General features: G+C 40.5%; 2 protein-coding genes across 2 annotated transcripts; both read right to left on the reverse strand.

The window, feature by feature from the left end:
- Window positions 1–322: 322 nt before the first annotated feature.
- Window positions 323–3,046, reverse strand: hoxb5a (homeobox B5a). The gene is made up of 2 exons (XM_010874646.3): window positions 2,140–3,046; window positions 323–1,453 (listed from the first exon to the last, which is right to left on the reverse strand). The coding sequence occupies exons 1-2, from the start codon at window positions 2,714–2,716 to the stop codon at window positions 1,206–1,208; spliced, it is 825 nt and encodes a 274-aa protein (XP_010872948.1). The 5' UTR covers window positions 2,717–3,046; the 3' UTR covers window positions 323–1,205.
- A 1,835-nt stretch (window positions 3,047–4,881) lies between these two features.
- Window positions 4,882–7,452, reverse strand: hoxb6a (homeobox B6a). The gene is made up of 2 exons (XM_010874645.3): window positions 6,919–7,452; window positions 4,882–5,602 (listed from the first exon to the last, which is right to left on the reverse strand). The coding sequence occupies exons 1-2, from the start codon at window positions 7,343–7,345 to the stop codon at window positions 5,346–5,348; spliced, it is 684 nt and encodes a 227-aa protein (XP_010872947.1). The 5' UTR covers window positions 7,346–7,452; the 3' UTR covers window positions 4,882–5,345.
- Between the last annotated feature and the right edge of the window lie 5,228 nt (window positions 7,453–12,680).

Genomic DNA, 12,680 nt, shown 5'->3' on the forward strand with positions numbered 1-12,680 from the left:
ATGAGTAAATAATTGCACATTGAGTCTAGCAGTGGTTATGTCCTTGTGTGTAATGCGTATTTGTAATTGTTCCATTGACGACCTAGTTAAGGCTTGAAAAAAATACAGTTTTGCATTTATGGAACACTTTAGTTCTTGGAATATTTAGATGAAGGTTTGAGAGAAGTTGACAGCTGACTTTGTACCCAGAAGGATACACGTCTGTCAGGTTTGCGTGGACAGTGGGCAGACGGGGGTCTGGGAGTTTGATGCGTGTTTGACTCCAGCTGGGTCGTTTGTGAGGTAGGCAGGGGGTACACATAATTACAAGCAGCTCGAGGGGTTTGTGGTCTGAGTATGAGGAACTTTATTTTGTACTCCAAGGTATAGCTACAAACAAATACAAAAAGCTTATTGGCGAAATGCTCACAGGCAGTTCGACATGACAATTGTCATTTCCTCCAAACACTTGTCATTCACTCTGCCCACTACAAATAGCCAATTGGTCACATTAAAAATGTCTAATATGTACATCCTTTCTGGAACATAAGTATGATCCAATAATATACAATTACATTTCAATATAACTATACACACGTATGAACGGATACAGGAATTCTAGTCATGTTTTTTTTTTACATGTTTCCCTTTTTTCAAAAAAAATAAATGAGTAATTTGAACACATGACAAAAATCCAAATATATGATTCAAACAACGGTATGAAAACATGAAGAGGACCATTTATAAGACACCGAGACTCCTGCTAAAGCAATACAGTCGCCACAAATATACAGCTTCACTTCATATTTGGGCACAAGAGTCTTTAAAGTTGTAAACTCAAAAGTATATACTCGTTATAGTTTGTAAATAAGTTATAACATTTAAGAGCTCACATGCCAACGTTCAAGAAAGCATTAACATAGCACTGACACAAACGATATTTATAACAATAACGACGAGCGGCATTGGCAGCATTTTTTTCATGTTTTCCCCTTCAAACAATGATCACTGTAGTATTTAAAAGACAACAACATATGAACACTAACTTTTTTATATATAGAAGCAGTACCACATTAGTAGTGAAGTTGCCCTAAAACACCAACAACATGCCAAAAAGGTGCCGCGCTGTACAGTACTCCGTTATAGTGTTTTTGAAACCTATTTTGAATGTGTGTATTGTTTCTTTCACCACACTTAGTGTATTATTTAGGCTACTTGCGTGACCTCTATGGCTGGAAAGCGCTACCTGCAGTAGCCAGACTCATGCTCTTCAGTTTATTGTCCTTTTTCCATTTCATCCTTCGGTTTTGGAACCAGATCTTAATTTGTCGTTCTGAGAGGCACAGCGCGTGGGCTATCTCTATTCTCCTCCTCCGGGTAAGGTACCTATTAAAATGGAACTCTTTTTCCAACTCTAGCGTCTGATAGCGGGTGTACGCTGTTCGGGCCCTTTTGCCGTCTGGTCCAGTCATATCTGAATGTTATGGATGAAACGCAAGGGGACAAGCGTTAGCGAGAACGGACCATGGTTAAAGCATTACACAAGCAATATATTTTGACGTTTGCAAACACAACACCCGACCATGCCCCACTGATGTGGACTATACGGATATCAATGCGCGTAAAACTACACCAAATACAGCTTATATGCCTTATTTTGCTGTATAGGGGCATTGCTGTGTATTTTTTAGCCATTCAAAGCATTTCTTTCACTGGACAACTTCTTCCTCTTTACAAAGAGCGTTGGTTATTTACAACATTATCATAGTATTTTCTTTTCCTGAACAGCCACTCTACTCGACACTCTCTCCTCAACTTTTTTTTACCTCTTCTTTCCAGGCTTACTCCATTATCCACATTTTATTGCTCTTCTTCTCCCCCTGCAGTAATAAAGTTCCCACACGTAATAAAGCTTAACTTTTCAAAGGAACAACAACTTCTAAGTCTTCCTGCCGTTTTGCCCTTTCGCTCTCACCCGGTTCCATTCTCTCGCCCTCAGTTTGCGAGGCTTGCCCTCTTGACAGATTTATGGCGCTTTTGTGGAATTTGCTAAAATAAAGACTCCTTTGGGCGCCTTACATGAAAGGCTAACAAATGAAACACAAAACACAATCATTCTGATATCAAAATAAGAAGTAAAGAGAGACATCAAGTATATACCATGGCTAATGTGTAGTTTCCGCATCCAGGGGAATATCTGTGGTGCTTGGCCATCGCTCGACGCCGTGGTGGTTGAGGTTCCTGTGGACTCCTTCTGCTGCGTCCGGGCAGTGGGATTTGCGCTGGATCTATGGGTGCCTTCCTCGGTCTCGGAGGAAGCGCTCGCCTCGTCTATTTCAGTGAAATGTGTGTTGTTGGTGAGGTTACTGCCCGTCGTTGCGCTCTGATCGGAAGGGGGCGAGGAGCATTTGGGTCCCAGACTCTCCGTGTTGGAGCATGGCAGCGGCTCCGGGGACGCGAGCGAGCAGCTTGACGGCTGCCTGAACCGCGTCTCAGGGGCCGGAGACTGGAAACCCCGGGAGTTATCCCCAACAGAGCCAAAGTGACCAGTGTTGGTTGAACGATTGACGGTCAGGTCCATCCCATTGTAGTTGTAGCCGTAAGAGCCCGAATGCATGGTGCCGGAGTCCCTGTACGAGGCGTTCATAGCGCTGCTGCTAGTTCCATAATTTAGTAACTGATAGTCGGGGCCATTTGGGTAGCGCCCTGAGAACGAGTTTACAAAGTAAGAGCTCATTTAGGTTGTTTTAGAGGGCTTGATTTGTAGATCTTGGTCGTTATAACGCTGTGCTTCAGGATTTATGATGTATTAATGAATTATAGCAATGCACTGTACTTCGTTTTTGCTATGTATGCGGCCAAATATGGGGGTGGGGGTGCGTTTGGGAATCACGTGCTTTTGTTGACCAGTCGTAAATTCTCACTGATGACTTCAAGAGGTAATTCATGCTCTATGGTTACAAATGATGACGAGATGGGAGTCGTTAGACCCAAGTCAACGTGTGCCTCCCCGTTGCAGGGTTGTGCTCCGTGTTGGCAGAGAGCGTCACCTACTGGGAATTTAATTTATTGCACAAAATAAGGACTTGAGAGAAGGAGTTTTATTTAGGATTTAGGGTTATTTTCGGAATGGATTAAATTATTTGTTATTCCATAACTTTCTCCATCGGTTGCTGTGACCATGGTAAGATTTAGTGTCTTTACTGACCTTTGATGAGGCAGAAAAAATGTTGCTTAGTGGCAATAAATGAGCCTTTATTAACTGAATATTAATACCGTAAATAAACAAAAACACCACACAGCTAATAGCTATGATTACGCGTTTTAGAAACCTATTCATTCTACCATGATGAGAGATGTGTCTCGTGGAAATTGTTTGTTACGCTTGCTCTCCATCAAAGACAGTTAGCATAGACGATTAAGGTAGTAATAATAACAAATAGATATCAAACAGTATGAAACGAGACAATTTCATATACATTATGATTTTGCTTCATTTTTAGGAAGTCTGAAGGTCTGCGTAGAAAATGTCACACAATAGTTCTATATGCTCTATAAGGAACCCTAAACCCACAATATAAAGTAACGGTCGACCTGGTGATGTTTCTGTTTTTGTCTACAAGCGTTCACAGACCACGCCGTTCAAATGAATGGAAATTGCATATACAGGGAACCATACGTAAAAGGCAAAGAAGGCCGTTGTATCAAAAAGTGACACATTCTTCCTGGATATTCTGTGTTCTTTTCGATGCTGCCCCCACTCCCATGTATGCAAAGTTATCGACTGGAAACTGTTTTGCCGTGTGCACAAGTGGAATGCAAAGTCATGGTAACGGTTAATGGTTGATTTATGATCTGTTGATCGAAAGGCGCAAGTTATTCCACTTAGCCTGTGTGCACCGTGATGTGTGTAAACCCGCCTATACGTTTGTGCTTACACATAGACCGGAAAAGGACAGTTGAAATTGTGCAGACTACCCCGAATTTTAGACAGGCTGATGCCGGTGAATCCTACGTATCCACATATCACACATGAAGCTATTCTAAGTGTGTGTACTTTGGTAACACGACGCCTGCAGAACATCAACTCCACCCCGTGTAACATAGTACACCGCTATTTCAGAAGTAGCGTGGCATCCGCATGTGTGCGGTTTTCCTTCAAACTCCCAATGACAACATTCAAATGTTTTGGCTACATTATGTGTAATCCATACACACTGGGAGGGGACGGGGTAGCTATTACAAGTTAATTCGTGTATAATTTTCTCATGGGTTACACCAGGCCCGGGGTTTTTATTGCATATCAAGTGTAACACTGGCGGTACCTGGAAAGAGAACGTGACCATTGAGAGAGATGGGGTCGAGGACTGGACACTCGAGGGTTTCAGGGAGTGTCTGGGGTGGACGGGTCAACTTTCTCCCCCGGCCATTAATTCAATCGGACTCACAGTTGTCACTGTTTAGGCCTCGCGCATTCACTTGTTCCGGGTAGCAAACATGATCATACTAATTGGAAGAGCGAGGCTTGGTTTAGGACCAAGTGACTGTTTTTGCGCATACGGCTGTAACTGTAATGCCGGTCCAGCAGATGGACGGTGCTATCTCCTTGTACTCTGTGCCATATGGTATGACAGTTCAGTAAAATAAGCTTTCCAGCTAGGGTTTGCTTTTGAAATAATTATGGATGGTCTATTTGTAATTTTCTGACCCAAATGTTGTTTTAGCTTACAGTGCATGGCCCTAGCAGGACAATATCAAAGACCCGTGAAGTATGCTCGCTTAGACATTGCATGACAGGTTTAATAATTATTACATTTTATTTAATGATTTCGTAAGTAGATATGTATTTGTGACAAAAACACAAACATAAACCACGTATAAAATCCATAAAATATAAACTTTTGACCCAGTCTTTAGGTAGTTTTCAATTATCAGTAGATCAATATGTTCTCCCAATGAAACTATACAACAATTCAACGAAACAACTAGATAAGGCTGGGTATTTAACTTACAAAAGAAATACATTAATTCACCTTAAAAGGAGAATTTCCTTTTATTTCTATACAGCTTAAATATGAACACGAATATGACATATATTTCAAATAGTTTTCTTAAACGTGGCCAATAACGTTTTTTGGCCACATCCTAAATAAAGAGACAAGCGCACAAAACACTATCATTCGGGTGCCCGAATCATGATAAAAAACATAAAATGACAATAACAAAAATAGAAAGTTAACTTCTGGAATGCTACAACAAATTTACCAAACACAACTTCACCGGTGGAAACTTTGAGCATATGAAGGTAGTATCTTCATATTTGTAGGATATCAGAAGATAAGCCATTTTATGTATTTTTGCCTTCTTTATTCTGTCCTCTTCTCTTCCTCCTCCTCTCCGCTGGTCTGAGAGGAGTTGATCAGTTTATTTTCTTTTTTCCACTTCATCCTTCGGTTTTGGAACCAAATTTTAATCTGGCGTTCTGTTAGGCACAATGCGTGCGCGATCTCGATACGGCGCCTCCGGGTCAGGTACCTGTTAAAATGAAACTCTTTCTCCAGCTCCAGCGTCTGGTAGCGGGTGTACGTCTGACGACCCCTGCGACCGGGGTTACCGAAGGTCCCTGACAAAAGAAAGGGAAGAGAAAGTCAAACATTAAACAGTGTTGTTTGCATTGATTGATACACTATATCCGAGGCGAAACAGCATTGAATGAAAACATTGACTGATACTCGTGATCTTCTGCTGAGGATTTACGCATTACATCTAGACATAATTATACTGCATGTGACTGTACTACACTGTACTGTGTAAAGTAACACATTTTAGCATAATTCACCGACTTAAGTCGGTTTGTAAAACTACATTTTTAATTACACCACCCCGTGCTTTGTGATTTTTGTTGCGATATGTATGCATAATATTTAAATAATGATGGAGAGGTGATTGGTCCAAACACTGGCCAACAGTATAACATACAAGCAAACGAAATATTGTTACTATTTCCTGAATTTTCTTGTCAATCCATACCTACTGAAAATTCATGAAATTGTTCCTTTTTGGGATGTTTGATTTGGCAAGTTAAATATTCACGATTTTTCCTTCAAGAACACATTCCAGCCGGTAGTAAAGACATTACAGGAGAACCAACTCTTTGTTGGTCAATTTAACAGAGAATTCTCTGCTTTACTTAAAGTGCTTCAGGCAAGTAAAACAACTTCTGCTTAGAACCAGCAAACAATAAATAAAAAAGACACGTTTTGGATTCTGCAGCGAGCACTTGAAGTGATCATAGATCAAATGTTAGGATATCAAGCAGTCAATGACTTGTAGCTTTTACTGTCCAATACAGTTGTTTTAGTTATTTTTCATGTCGAATCAGAATTCCACGAATGTAATTGATGGCGCTAATTTATTCCTCGACTATTATGTGATGTCCTATCATATAATGTGTATTTGCCTCGTGATACAGTTTGAACTTTGCCATGGTGCGAGTGTTTTGGTGCTGGATAAATAGGAACTAATAGGTGTAACCCTGGCAGAATAACAATACGAGCCATTTTGCGATAAGAAACCATCTTTGATGAAACTGCTACCCCATTGTTGCCAAGTATATGTTCGTGTGCCGTGTGCTTATAATTCTGAAAGTGACTTATGTCAGCCTCGGGGCAACAAGAACCATACGCATAGGGAGAGAAAAACATGAAAATATGGAGTACTAATCAAAAGTTTACCGGGGGATATAGCATGCTTCGTCTACTTTCAGCGTGTGTGTTAAGACAAACAGAATGATAATATTTTCCCACAAATGCTCTTCCGGCGCTGTACAGTGCAGCTGCTAGTCACATGTAATATACCAGCTCTATGTATCAACGAACACAGGCAAAACCCCAAACAAACGGTAAGAAAAAAACACATGAGAGGACAATGTTAACCCACCGTTACAGGAATTCATCCTCTGCATCCATGGGTAAACCGGAGCCGAGGGTTTCTGGTCCTCGCTTTCCCCAAATATGCTTTTATTTTGTCCCGAGCAGTCCGTCTTCCGATGATCTTGGCTCAGGACGAGCGAATGTTCCTCTATGCTCGCGAGGGCGCAGGCGGGGTCCTTTTCCCTGTAAAAGCTGGCTGCTGCGTAGTCGCATGCACCGGCCGCGGTGGCCCGGCCATAAGCACCGTTCGCCTGCTGATAATACGAGGATGGGTACGCCTTGTCTTGAACGCTGGTAGCTCCATAGGCAGCACCGGGATAGTGTCTTAAAGGATCCGTGTATCCGGAGGAGTATAACGGTATCTGTCCCAAGAAAGACTCCTGTCCTCCGGGCAGAGTCACTGGGAAAGTTGAGTTTACAAAATAGGAACTCATTGGAAGGGTAAGGGTTCCTTTCCCTGGTTTATGATTTGTTGTGTTTTATAGTCCAAGTGGTTTAGCTATTAGTAGTTTATCGGAGATTGGGTTTTAGTTGAGGGGGGCGCTGGGTGGCGATGTGCCAGTGCGGGACAGAGGGAAACCTTACCATCTGACCACGCGCTGACCAATAGCGTGCGTCCGTGTCTGCAAAATAGCACCCTTGAGGGGGGCTGTGATTGCATGCGCCGGGGGACCCCAGTGCAAACCCGAGAGCAGACGGCTTTTTTCTCCCTTCTCTTTCGCCTTTCGCCTTTCTCTCAATCCAATGAGATTGCACAATACGAATCACACTGGAATTTTAAAGTGGTAAATTGAATACATCGACACTTCTCCCCCTTTCTGTTTGGTCTTTGTGGAGCATATATACAGTAAAAGGCCCTATTCACTCGAGACAAAAATATTACCCTTCAAATACTACCCATATTAAAAGGGATTTGAAAAGGTAAATCATACAGACACGTAACAATGTTGGTTTTGAGTTATTTTCTGTTTTTAGTGGTAAGATTTATTCGCTCATGACAATATGTGATGGGACAAGTCGTGTCCCTTCTCACAGTACATTATCATCACTGTTATAATCATAGCGATTTACATCCGGGTAATTGACATTAGCCTATAAGTATTGCACGTGCTGTACTGTCTTGTATTATATCTGCATCTGATAGTTTGCCTTCGAATTGCGTTGTTTTTTTGCAACAGGTATTCGGTTGCCTTTACTGAACTAGATGCCTATGCATAATTAATATATTTGAGAGCCCTGTCTTTTATCAACCTTAAGAGCAAATTAGCTTCCATACATTAATCGATATGTTACCATCGGTTGTTTGTTGAACGGCTCGGACGTACGTTGCGGTATGGTAAAAGTCTACTCTGAGCGTCACACGCCAGTTTTTATTAAACAATTATTGTCTGAGAATGTCATTAAGCTTTGTACAGATTTGAATGTTTCGCTGACTTTTAAGTTGATAGTCTGGATCTGTTTTTCATTTATTGCATGACTATAAGGGCAGAATATATGTCGCTAAATCGTAAATTAGCCAGTCCCATAAATAAGTCCAGCCCTCATGAGGACACAAGTGTATTCTGACCAACAGCGCTGGCAGTCAGTGTATTTCGCTTTCATTTTAGTTCCTTTTAATCTGACCAGGACGCAGAGCTTCCTTTGGTTGGGCTTAGTTTTGTGTGAACGGGAAACGTCCATTGTGTGACCATTTGTTGAAATAGGCCTACACAGAGCAATGGTCAGGCTAAGTCTCGGTTAATAGTTAATGAGTAATAACCACTGAGAGCGATTTAATTGAGTCTTACCTTAGCAAACTGTAAGATAATGATACGAGGATATGAGGGTATTATGTGTAAATACTAACTGTAATCTCGGTTTCTCTGAACCAATTTTCATAATTCTCTTGTCTCGTTCCAGGTCTGGCGTCAACTTTACGCACAGCAATATGAAGCCTGCTGTGGTACTGTGACATATGTAGACCAAACCAAACTGCGGAAATGTTGCATGTGTAGAATGGAGAGCAACACGCTGGAAACAAAATAAGTGAAAATTACACAATATCTATGGACGAAGACCGGAAATCCTAGTGAAGATGCGTCAGGCTGACTGTATGAAGGAAAAGTTGTGATTTGTTTACCCAGACCAGGGAGGAAACACGCTTGTCTGTCACTTTTTGTCATGTGCCCCGGAACTACCTTTTACTGTCATAGTACCACTGGTGCCGTATGACGTTACGCAAACGTAAGTATTGTGCTATATTCACGATCCTATAATAATTTGTTTACTTAATAAAATATTCATACATTTATGAGTAATTGTATTAAACTAGGTCCAAGGGCCTACGAATATATTTCCTTCTAATGTTCCATATTTCTATAGTGCGTGAGGTGTCTTACGCGCTTGAATAGGCTATTAAAGGAAATAATTAGTTAAACATATTATAGACAACTCATGAAACCACATATTGCTCGATTAAACATTTTAATGTATTCTGCTAAGTTAATTTAATGTCAAAAAGTCAATTTTGTTTGATTATAGGTTTTCATTGGCCTTTCTGTAATTTGGGTAATTATCCATAATTAAAATATACTAAAGTTGTAAACCAGTTGTGGTGTCTTGTGTTTTGGAGTTGGTGTGTTATTTCACTGGGGGAAGTGTTTTAGTGTTTTATGACTTTATGGGGGCCTGTAAATTCACAGACACGATTAGAACTGAAAACAAGTGGTCGCAACAGAAGTTATAACACATGCGCCAGGCTTTGCTCTTAGTTTTCTGTACTTTTAAATATTTATAATATAAATGCGTTTAGTCTGAACACAATATTACAAACTATTCAGAATTCATATATATATACAGAATTATGTGGGTCCCATGTTTGGTATGCCACGGGCGTGTAATTCCGTTATAGAAAATAATCTTAACTTTTAACCGCATGTTTTAGCACCATTGTCCTACCGATATAATTAACACGTTTTATTATTTAAAGGGAATTACGGATTGAAATAGTTGACATTAACTAGGCCGATTTAACTTAAATTGGACCAAGATACAACAACGCTTATGAATTTGCTTTGTATCCACACAAAATACTTTTATTTGGTGAAGCTTGCTACATTTCTGCAGAAGGGATTTTGCAAATCTTTATATTAAAATATTGAATTAAACGGAATAGCCTACATAAATAAGGCATAACCTGAAACCCCCATATTTACGTTTATTGCAAACACATTAACAACGAAAATGAATAGGTTTTCTTTTACGTTTCAAACAATGATCAAATGTTACCAAACAAACTATAACATTATCTCCAAATATTGTTTTGAACATGCCAACGCATGCCTCGTAAGAAAGGTTTCTATCAAGTGAATAACTTCGGTTGGTTAATGATAGACTATGCAGACCCATTTATAATTGTTCTCCAAAATAGTGGCGTGTCCTTCATGGACTTCGAACTCGAGTGAAATCACTAGACCATCACCTGATCAGCCTTCGGCCAAAAGCGTCCGACGCAGGTTACACATTAAATATTCAACAGCGATGGTTTCATAGTTTTATGTACTGTAGACCTAGTATAACTCCAACACATTGTATCCCTCCTACACTATTCGGATATTTTCCGACTTTGAGTCAGGTTTAGGTTATCCATAAACACATATTAGACCCTTCGAAATTAGATGTCGTGTATACTTTTAATAAACACATCTTATTTTAAGATAACGTATGATTCTTCTGACAACAAAAAATTCAATACTAAACCTGTAACTAAAGAGCAAAACTAGAAAATAATGTATGAAAGCGAAACAATTTACAGTATATTTTCTCCACATATTCGTGCGCATTCACTACAACACACATCCACACGACGCAAGAATTCTCTTGCATGCTCACAAACACTCATACGCACACACTCATACGCACACACGCGCACGCACGAGGTATGAAACCATTTCTCGAGGTGTTTACAAATGACTACCTTGAGTGTGCGACCCCATTAAACCAAATGAAAACAGTCGCCAAGGCCAAATCCTGTTTATGCCTCCAACACGCACAGGCCACCCCTCCTCTCGCTATACTTCCCCTCCCTCTGTACCTCCAATTGAACACAAATAGGCCAGATTGTAATACATATATTTATATCACGGTTGTTACGCTAAAGATAGAACACACAACCGCCACAACATAACTGAATACACCATAAGACTCGCTGACCTCCAAAAGAAAGTCAGACGCGTAAAAACACTCAAAAGTTACAGTGAATCCAGGCTGGCTCCCACACCGGGTTGCACTACACGCTCCATTCACTGCACAATGCAATAACCTTGGAACGGTCATCCGCTTACGCCTCGTTGAAGGGCTTTTTAGAGAGGGAGAAATGGTTCTGGGGGGTGGGGGCCAAAATCGGGCCTTTCGGCCTGAGCTTCTGCGTGTGTGCCACAAATCTCTCCCAAACACAGGCACATCAAAGCGCAGCAACAGCAGCTCGAGAATTTACAACCTCTGCATTCTTTTACGTTTCACTGCCACCGGGCCCAGCCCGCCCTTTGCAGCTTTCCTGTTATCTCTTACCTCAATAAAAGGGACCAAGATGACTGGAAATATCACATATCTGTTTGTCAACAGCTAATGCACACAGCATCAAACAGATTTCCGCTGAAAACGGAACAAACTACACCTTCCAATATAGAGTGGTAGCTGAGCCCAGGCACGCACGTCTGGGGTAAAACATCAACTGTATGCAATCAGCTCTGGATTAGAGCGTCTGTTAATTGACTATCAAATATATATAAATAAGCTCACACACATCTACACACACAGTAGATAAGAGTACCTGACTTGAAAAGCTTTTTTGGCATTATGGAAAAATAAACGCTAGATGGCACCAAAGAGTAAGGATCAAGCAGCCATCGGCAACTTGCGTCACTGACCAAGATCGAATCTGCTGGCATTACTGCAAAGCAGCAAGACTGCCAAGACAGCTTATCATCGTTGTAAATGAAATCCAAAACAAATTCTCTATCATGGTTCATGGCTCCATGCAATAGGATAGGTCCATGCACATGGCTGCTACCCTTTTTCTTTCTGAGATTATAGCGGACCTTCGCTGGTTGCCTTAATGTTAGCCCGTTGGTTTAGTAAATCAAAGCTTGCAGGTTCGGATCCCAAAGCCGACAGGGTCACACATTTGTTGTGCTATTGAGCAGGCCACCTGACTCCTATTGCTTGAAGGATAAGAAAATCTGTTAAATGACTGACATCTTGCATGAATGGAACTGTATAGCATTGTGGAGACAATATGCCATAACATCTCATGGCATTTTACCCAATCAAATACCTTTATCGTCAACTTAGTAAATTGTTTAATAATTGCAATAATACCTGTAATTATTATTAATATTATTATAAATGTGTGATGTGTATTTATGTCACATTTAGGTGTTTGGACTGTTGTAGAATAAATGCCGTATAATGTCTTGCTGGGTTGTAATCACATTACATTATATGCATTCCATTATGATAAATATTGTAGTTAATTGTAGTTCATTAACAGACACAGGCAGACTGACTGACACACACATACGCATATAGGCAAATACACTGCCGAATTATTGATACACACACAAACACACACACACAGAGAGCGAGAGAGAGAAAGAGAACAGAATATTTTCATTCACTATATACAGGGTCATATGCATAATAGGGTTAATATTCGGAATAATAATAACAATAAAACCGTTAATTTGTATTAGTGGAAAAGGGTTATTATCGAGGATATGACCACTAGCT

This window comes from Esox lucius, chromosome 11 (assembly GCF_011004845.1).
Source record: "Esox lucius isolate fEsoLuc1 chromosome 11, fEsoLuc1.pri, whole genome shotgun sequence".
NCBI classification, from domain to species: domain Eukaryota; kingdom Metazoa; phylum Chordata; class Actinopteri; order Esociformes; family Esocidae; genus Esox; species Esox lucius.